The 10,000-nt window shown below is 42.8% G+C and overlaps 1 protein-coding gene across 1 annotated transcript in view; it reads left to right on the top strand.

Annotated features, from left to right (window-relative positions):
- Positions 1–10,000, top strand: part of usp13 (ubiquitin specific peptidase 13) — a 90,303-nt gene that overhangs the window by 3,231 nt on the left and 77,072 nt on the right. Inside the window, exon 2 of the mRNA XM_061883038.1 lies at positions 6,349–6,474. Coding sequence (XP_061739022.1) covers positions 6,349–6,474 — 126 coding nt within the window. The remainder of the gene's footprint in view (positions 1–6,348; positions 6,475–10,000) is intronic.

Genomic DNA, 10,000 nt, shown 5'->3' with positions numbered 1-10,000 from the left:
CCCTGTTTCATATAAATTACTAAATGGTGTTATCATGAATACTCTTCCACCAGTAGAGGGCTAACTGCTCACCTTCCCCTCTGATTTCAAATCAACATTTGCAGAAAAAGGGACATGGGGATAATTTCCAGCTGCAGCAACACTCCCTGTTTGGCTGTCATTCTTGAATAGTGTTAGCATGAATTTGCATTATTAGCCACTCCCTCCACTAGAAAGATAACCGCTCACCTTCCCCTCTATTTTTGGGTCAACATTTGCAGTAAAAGTGACATAGGGATCATTTCCAGCTGCAGCAACACTTCCTGTTTGGCTGTCATTGTTAAATAGTGTTAGCATGAATTTGCATTATTAGCCACTCCCTCCACTAGAAAGATAACCGCTCACATTCCCGTCTATTTTTGGCTCAACATTCGCAGTAAAAGCAACATCAGATTTAATTCCAGATGCAGCAACACTCCCTGTTTCATATAAATTACTAAATGGTGTTATCATGAATACTCTTCCACCAGTAGAGGGCTAACTGCTCACATTCCCCTCTGATTTCAAATCAACATTTGCAGAAAAAGCAACATAGGGATCATTTCCAGCTGCAGCAACACTCCCTGTTTGGCTGTCATTGTTAAATAGTGTTAGCAGGAATTTGCATTATTAGCCACTCCCTCCACTAGAAAGATAACCGCTCACCTTCCCCTCTATTTTTGGGTCAACATTTGCAGTAAAAGTGACGTAGGGACCATTTCCAGCTGCAGCAACACTCCCTGTTTGGCTGTCATTGTTAAATAGTGTTAGCATGAATTTGCATTATTAGCCACTCCCTCCACTAGAAAGAAAGATAACCGCTCACATTCCCGTCTATTTTTGGCTCAACATTCGCAGTAAAAGCAACATCAGATTTAATTCCAGATGCAGCAACACTCCCTGTTTCATATAAATTACTAAATGGTGTTATCATGAATACTCTTCCACCAGTAGAGGGCTAACTGCTCACCCTCCCCTCTGATTTCAAATCAACATTTGCAGAAAAAGCAACATAGGGATCATTTCCAGCTGCAGCAACACTCCCTGTTTGGCTGTCATTGTTAAATAGTGTTAGCATGAATTTGCATTATTAGCCACTCCCTCCACTAGAAAGAAAGATAACCGCTCACCTCCCCCTCAATTTTTGGGTCAACATTCGCAGTAAAAGTGACATAGGGATCATTTCCAGCTGCAGCAACACTCCCTGTTTGGCTGTCATTGTTAAATAGTGTTAGCATGAATTTGCATTATTAGCCACTCCCTCCACTAGAAAGAAAGATAACCGCTCACATTCCCGTCTATTTTCGGCTCAACATTCGCAGTAAAAGCAACATCAGATTTAATTCTAGATGCAGCAACACTCCCTGTTTCATATAAATTACTAAATGGTGTTATCATGAATCCTCTTCCACCAGTAGAGGGCTAACTGCTCACCTTCCCCTCTGATTTCAAATCAACATTTGCAGAAAAAGGGACTTAGGGATAATTTCCATCTGCAGCAACACTCCCTGTTTGGCTGTCATTGTTAAATAGTGTTAGCATGAATTTGCATTATTAGCCACTCCCTCCACTAGAAAGATAACCGCTCATCTTCCCCTCTATTTTTGGGTCAACATTCGCAGTAAAAGTGACGTAGCGATCATTTCCAGCTGCAGCAACACTTCCTGTTTGGCTGTCATTGTTGAATAGTGTTAGGATGAATTTGCATTATTAGCCACTCCCTCCACTAGAAAGAAAGATAACCGCTCACATTCCCGTCTATTTTCGGCTCAACATTCGCAGTAAAAGCAACATCAGATTTAATTCCAGATGCAGCAACACTCCCTGTTTCATATAAATTACTAAATGGTGTTATCATGAATCCTCTTCCACCAGTAGAGGGCTAACTGCTCACCTTCCCCTCTGATTTCAAATCAACATTTGCAGAAAAAGGGACTTAGGGATAATTTCCATCTGCAGCAACAGTCCCTGTTTGGCTGTCATTGTTAAATAGTGTTAGCATGAATTTGCATTATTAGCCACTCCCTCCACTAGAAAGATAACCGCTCACCTTCCCCTCTATTTTTGGGTCAACATTCGCAGTAAAAGTGATGTAGGGATAATTTCCAGCTGCAGCCACACTCCCTGTCTGGCTGTCATTGTTAAATAGTGTTAGCATGAATTTGCATTATTATCCACTCCCTCCACTAGAAAGATAACCGCCCACCTTCCCCTCTATTTTTGGGTCAACATTCGCAGTAAAAGTGACATAGGGATCATTTCCAGCCGCAGCAACACTCCCCGTTTTGCTTTCATTGAATGAATATGCATTTTGGCAATTTCCCCGCGTCTTCGTTGTGTTCGTGTTCTAAAATATGTTTTATTTGTATTTGATTTAGATTTTTAACGCTCTGTGTTCATTGTTTTCCTACAGAGAGTGAATCAAACAGTTCTGCTTCGTCTTTTTAACACTTTTGCTGTCTTTGGTCCGTTTCGCGTTCACACCGAGCTGAAGTGAACCGAAGGAGTCCACTCGGACTTTAGCTCACTTGATGTTTTTAAAGGTGACTCAGCTGTCTGGAGTTCATCATGTCAGCCCGAGTGTTGGCCTATTTTTAGTCCCAGCTCACATGTCACTCTGGGCCACTTCAGGCTTTTTAGTCCCACTTGGGTCCACTTCAGACGGGAAGGCAGGGCTGACTCTCCCTCAATCCTCGCTAGAAAGTACAATTTTGAGAGTACAGGTCCTTGTAGAACTTATGAATACCAACATTCGTTTGATTGGGAATTTCGTGAAAACCGGGAATTTTTTGAAAATATGGATTCTAGCACAATTGTCCTAGACCAGGGGTGTCCAAAGTGCGGCCTGCAGGTTATTTTTTTCAACGGCCCCACGGCACATTTTAAGAATACGATTGATTGATACGATTGATACGATTGATTGCTTCACGGTGGCAGAGGGGTTAGTGCGTCTGCCTCACAATACGAAGGTCCTGCAGTCCTGGGTTCAAATCCAGGCTCGGGATCTTTCTGTGTGGAGTTTGCATGTTCTCCCCGTGAATGCGTGGGTTCCCTCCGGGTACTCCGGCTTCCTCCCACTTCCACAGACATGCACCTGGGGATAGGCCCCTCCCACCTCCAAAGACATGCACCTGGGGATAGGCCCCTCCCACCTCCAAAGACATGCACCTGGGGATAGGCCCCTCCCACCTCCAAAGTCATGCACCTGGGGATAGGCCCCTCCCACCTCCAAAGACATGCACCTGGGGATAGGCCCCTCCCACCTCCAAAGACATGCACCTGGGGATAGGCCCCTCCCACCTCCAAAGACATGCACCTGGGGATAGGCTCCTCCCACCTCCAAAGACATGCACCTGGGGATAGGCCCCTCCCACCTCCAAAGACATGCACCTGGGGATAGGCTCCTCCCACCTCCAAAGACATGCACCTGGGGATAGGCCCCCTCCCACCTCCAAAGACATGCACCTGGGGATAGGCCCCTCCCACCTCCACAGACATGCACCTGGGGATAGGCCCCTCCCACCTCCAAAGACATGCACCTGGGGATAGGCCCCTCCCACCTCCAAAGACATGCACCTGGGGATAGGCCCCTCCCACCTCCAAAGACATGCACCTGGGGATAGGCCCCTCCCACCTCCAAAGACATGCACCTGGGGATAGGCCCCTCCCACCTCCAAAGACATGCACCTGGGGATAGGCCCCTCCCACCTCCAAAGACATGCACCTGGGGATAGGCCCCTCCCACCTCCAAAGACATGCACCTGGGGATAGGCCCCTCCCACCTCCAAAGACATGCACCTGGGGATAGGCCCCCTCCCACCTCCAAAGACATGCACCTGGGGATAGGCCCCTCCCACCTCCAAAGACATGCACCTGGGGATAGGCTCCTCCCACCTCCAAAGACATGCACCTGGGGATAGGCTCCTCCCACCTCCATAGACATGCACCTGGGGATAGGCCCCTCCCACCTCCAAAGACATGCACCTGGGGATAGGCCCCTCCCACCTCCAAAGACATGCACCTGGGGATAGGCCCCTCCCACCTCCAAAGACATGCACCTGGGGATAGGCTCCTCCCACCTCCAAAGACATGCACCTGGGGATAGGCCCCTCCCACCTCCAAAGACATGCACCTGGGGATAGGCTCCTCCCACCTCCAAAGACATGCACCTGGGGATAGGCTCCTCCCACCTCCATAGACATGCACCTGGGGATAGGCTCCTCCCACCTCCAAAGACATGCACCTGGGGATAGGCTCCTCCCACCTCCAAAGACATGCACCTGGGGATAGGTTGATTGGCAACACTAAATGGTCCCTAGTGTGTGAATGTTGTCTGTCTATCTGTGTTGGCTCTGCGATGAGGTGGCGACTTGTCCAGGGTGTACCCCGCCTTCCGCCCGATTGTAGCTGAGATAGGCGCCAGCGCCCCCCGCGACCCCGAAAGGGAATAAGCGGTAGAAAATGGATGGATGGATGGATGATTATTATATAATCTCAAATATTACACCTAAAAAAAGGTATTAGGTGAAAATATTGCATATTTTGTGTTTTTTTCCATTTTTTTCCCCCTAATGTTGAATAATAATAAAGATAGTAATACTGAATAATGACACTTTTTTTTTTTGGACCAAAACCCTTTAAGGTAACTGAGTGGAGGCCTAAATGTATATTTTTTTTATCATATATTGCATTGGTTTTTCAAATAAAAAATATGAAAATGGCCCCCACTTGTTTTGATTGTTCAGTGGAAAAAGTTTGGACACCCCTGTCCTAGGTGATATAAATGTGCTAGTGTCGGAATTCTTGGAATTAGTTGAAAAATGTTGACGTATTGAGAATGTTTCGGAATTCCTGGTAATTTTGGGAAAATAATACCTTTTTTTTATAGAAGAACAAAAAGCATTTGTTGTTCTTGAAGTGGAATGGTCAAAAATGGTTAAAAAATGTGGACTTTGCAAACTCTCCAGGAAGAGATGAAAATAAGACTTTTTGAAAAACTGTGAATTCCTGGAATTGTAGCTGAGATAGGCGCCAGCGCCCCCCGCAACCCCAAAAGGGAATGAGCGGTAGAAAATGGATGGATGGATGGATGTTTTGAACTTGCAAAAATGTAGTTTGATAGTGGTGTAGTGGTGTGTGTGGATGTTGGAACACTTCTGATCGGGTGAGAAATGTCAGCTATGCCAGTGGTCCCCAACCACCGGGCCGCAGAATAATTTTTTATTACTTTTTATAAAAAAAATAAATAAATATTTTTTTCTTTTTTTTTTTACATTTTTTCGTTTTATTAAATCAACATAAAAAACCCAATATACACTTACAATTAGTGCACCAACCACAAAAACCTCCCTTTTTCATGACAAAAACGTTCCCCCCCCCACCCCACCCGGGCCGCGGGACAAATTTATTAAGCGTTGACCGGTCCGCGGATACAAAAAGGTTGGGGACCACTGAGCTATGCAGTAGATTGTAGAATGTCTTTACATTGGCAATGGGGTTAAAATCACAGGAAAATTGGGAATTTTAGGGAAAAAGAAAACATATTTTACGTTTGATATATGAAGAGTAGTGTGGGTGGATGGTTGAAAGGTCGTATTTGCTTTTTAAAATGGTGTAAAATTGTGAAAATGTAGGTCAGTGTAGAAGTATATGTTCATTCATTTGATTGGAAATTTCAGGAAAACCTGGAATTGGGTTTTTGTATTTGATTTAAAAAAAAATCAGTCTTTGTTGTTTTTCAATGTGTAAATGTTTTATTTTATTTGTATTTAATTTTTTTTGTATTATTTTATTCTTTCAAAATATCTTTGTCAATATGTTAACATTTTTAAATGTGTCATACTCATTTTTAAATGTGTCATACTCATTTTATTGTATTTTTAAATTTGTCTCTGTTGTGTTTATGAATCTTCATTTATTATTATTTGTATATTTCTTTGTTTTTGAAATATCTCTTTGTTGTGTAATTTTAAAATTAATATTTATATTTTGTATTTTTTTGTAACTTATTTAATTATTTCAAAAAATCTGTCATTTCATATTTTTTCATGTATCTAATTTATTTTTGTTTTTAATTTTGTTTTTAAATCTGCGTCTTAATTGTGTTTTATTTGTATTTGATGTATGATTTTTAAGGCTGGGTGATATAAGGAATATTTAAATAACAGCATGAGTTAGTACACTTAGTGACAGCTTTGCTTTTTCTACTTTTCACTTATTACCTAACTTGTGTGTGTTTGTGTGTGTGTGTGTGTGTGTGTGTGTGTGTGTGTGTGTGTGTGTGTGTGTGTGTGTGTGTGTGTGTGTGTGTGTGTGTGTGTGTGTGTGCAGGAATCAGAGGGAGGTTTGTACGTGTGCATGAACACCTTCCTGGGCTTTGGACGGGAACACGTGGAGAGACATTTCCGCAAAACGGGCCAGAGTGTTTACATGCACCTCAAGCGGCACGTGAAAGAAGTAAGTGTGAACATCAAGTGTGAACATCAAGTGTGAACATCAAGTGTGAACATCAAGTGTGAACATCAAATGTGAACATCAAGTGTGAACATCAAGTGTGAACATCAAGTGTGAACATCGAAAGTGTCATCAAAACAACTCGTGGTTGATTTTATTGAGGACGCTTCTGAAGAAAGTGTAAAATCCTCCTAACTGTTGAGAAACTGCACTGCTATTTCGTGCATCTATTTCCTGGAAGTGACAAAAAAGAAGTGGAAAATGTTAAGATGGTCCCACTTGTCAGGTTATTTTGGAGAACATTGACACAAAGTTCAAAGTTATGCAGCAAAAAATATACATGCCTCAAAATAGTACGATCAAGATTAGTGCCGTCCAAAGATTCAATCGTAAAAATTGGATTAATCGTGCTTAAAAATTGTAATTAATCACAGTACTTGGAAAAAAGTATATATGTATGTATATATGTATGTGTATATATGTTGTGTAAATGGTAAATAAAAAGAGAATACAATGATTTGAAAGTCCTTTTCAACTGAATAGACTGCAAAGACAAGATATTTCATGTTCACACTGAGAAATGTTGTCATTTCTTTGCAAATAATTGAACGGCAGCAACACATTGCAAAAAAATGTTGTCAGAGGGGCGTTTCTCCCGTCCAAAGGCAAAACCTAGTAACTCGCTTCTAGCTGATTTTGGGAAAACCAATCTATGAGGTGGCGACTTGTCCAGGGTGTACCCCGCCTTCCGCCCGATTGTAGCTGAGATAGGCGCCAGCGCCCTCCCCGCGACCCCATAAGGGAATAAGCGGTAGAAAATGGATGGATGGATGGCAATCTATCCTGACGCTGTCTTACAAAGATCTACAAAGTCATCAAACGTATCGATGTTTTCTTGAGCTTTCATTTTCTTGCCGATTGAATCTGCTCTCATGAACGTGTGCCCTTCCTCCAGATATTTTCTCACAATCTCGGGTGGGGCCCCGTTCTGCGTTTGCACATCGGGCAAGAGTCGTGTACAGTGTCCAGTTTTTATTTGGACCTCCACAGTTATCTGCCCCAAAAAAGTATGCAAGGGGAAGAATCAAGAACAATACATTTAAAGGGGAACATTATCACAATTTCAAAAGGGTTGAAAACAATAAAAAATCAGTTCCCAGTGGCTTGTTGTATTTTTTGAAGTTTTTTTCAAAATTTTACCGGGTTCTCAGAATATCCCTAAATAAAGCTTTAAAGTGCCTTATTTTGGGCTCTCTGCGAAGACACTGGCCATTTCCCTGTGACGTCACACAGTGCTGCCAATGTAAACAAACAATGGGAATACCACAGCAAGATATAGCGACATTAGCTCGGATTCAAACTCGGATTTCAGCGATTTAAGCGATTCAACAGATTACGCATGTATTGAAACAGATGGTGGGGAGTATGAAAATATTGAAGAAGAAACTGAAGCTATTGACGCTATTCATAGCCATAGCATGGCCGAATAGCTGCGTTAGCATCGCCGGTAAAATGTGCGGACCAAACAATCAGGACTTTCGCATCTTTTGACACTGGAGCAACTTAAATCCGTCGATTGGTAAGTGTTTGTTTCGCATTAAATGTGGGTGGAAGGAAACGTAATATAGTTGCAAATGCATCTGCAGGTTATCCATACATCTCTGTGCCATGTCTGCTTTAGCACCGCCGGTAAATAGCATGTTAGCATCGATTAGCGTAGCATGTTAGCATCGATTAGCTGGCAGTCATGCTGCGACCAAATATGTCTGATTAGCACATAAGTCAACATCAACAAAACTCACCTTTGTGATTTCGTTGACTTTATCGTTGCAAATGCATCTGCAGGTTATCCATACATCTCTGTGCCATGTCTGCCTTAGCACCGCCGGTAAATAGCATGTTAGCATCGATTAGCGTAGCATGTTAGCATCGATTAGCTGGCAGTCAACATCAACAAAACTCACCTTTGTGATTTCGTTGACTTTATGGTTGCAAATGCATCTGCAGGTTATCCATACATCTCTGTGCCATGTCTGTCTTAGCATCGCCAGGAAAATGTGGAGACACTCTGGCACATTCAATGGGGGTCTGGCGGAAGGCACATTTAATGGGGGTCTGGCGGAAGGCACATTGGCATCTTGGGGCCAGTGGTGCAACTTGAATCCCTCCCTGTTAGTGTTGTTACACCCTCCGACAACACACCGTCGAGGCATGATGTCTCCAAGATTCCAAAAAATAGTCGAAAAAACGGAAAATAACAGAGCTGAGACCCGGTGTTTGTAATGTGTTGAAAATGAAAATGGCGGGTGTGTTACCTCGGCGACGTCACATTCTGACGTCATCGCGATAAACAGAAAGGCGTTTAATTCGCCAAAATTCACCCATTTAGAGTTCGGAAATCGGTTAAAAAAATAGATGGTCTTTTTTCTGCACCATCAAGGTATATATTGACGCTTACATAGGTCTGCTGATAATGTTCCCCGTTAATGAAGGTGCTTGCAACGTCCTGGGCCAATCTTCCAAATATCCCCTCCTGCCATAATATCACATAATCAGCTTGACCGTCGGCCCACATTCCTGCAAAATGTCTCATTAAAGACAATAAGGCCACTGACAAAGAAGCTCCGATTGGTCCCTTGAGATACTAGGTTTTTCTGTTGCATCTACGCGGTTATGTGGTAAGTTGCTAGGTCAAGGGTCGGGAACCTTTTTGGTTGCCCACATCTGAGGTCCTCTCCAAGGTTTCTCATAGTCAGCATTGTCACTGGCGTCCCACTGGATGTGAATTCTCCCTGCCCACTGGGTGTGAGTTTTCCTTGCCCTTTTGTGGGTTCTTCCGAGGATGTCGTAGTCGTAATGATTTGTGCAGTCCTTTGAGACATTTGTGATTTGGGGCTATATAAATAAACATTGATTGATTGATTGATTGGTTGAGAGAGCCATGAAAGCCAAGTATTTCAACACGTATTTCCGTAAGAGCCGTATAATATTTTTTAAACACTGAATACAACTAAATGCGTGCATTTTTAAGTAAGACCTGTCATTTCTTTGTGATCATGTTCTGTTTAGTTATGTTCTGTTTTGTTTTTGACTCCATTAGTTTCTGTTTTTGCACACCCTGGTTTGTTTTTGTTTCCATGACTACCAATCAGTTCACCTGTTTTCACGACTCACACACCTGATTCACTTGAACTCATGTACCTGTTCTCAATCACCACGTCACCATTTAAGCCTGCAGTTGCCAGGCAGTCAGCCTGGCGACATCACCTTCTACTCACCCTCTATCACCTCCTACACAACTATGTCATCCATGCCGATGATCGTTTTTCATGCCATAGTTTGTAAGTTTTATTTTATGTTCATAGTTCTCCCATTGTGCGAGTTTTAGTTTTCATAGCCAAGTTTTTAACCTCCACTGAGAGCGCCTTTTGTTTATACCCTTTGTTTTTGTAACATTTTTTAGTTAAGATTAAAGATGTCATTACCTTCACGCCATGTCCGTTCCAATCGCTTTGCACCACGGGAAAAC

The sequence above is a fragment of the Nerophis ophidion genome, linkage group LG22 (assembly GCF_033978795.1).
Source record: "Nerophis ophidion isolate RoL-2023_Sa linkage group LG22, RoL_Noph_v1.0, whole genome shotgun sequence".
NCBI lineage: Eukaryota > Metazoa > Chordata > Actinopteri > Syngnathiformes > Syngnathidae > Nerophis > Nerophis ophidion.
Note: the sequence above shows the minus strand (reverse complement) of the source record. Positions and strands in the feature narration are given on the sequence as shown.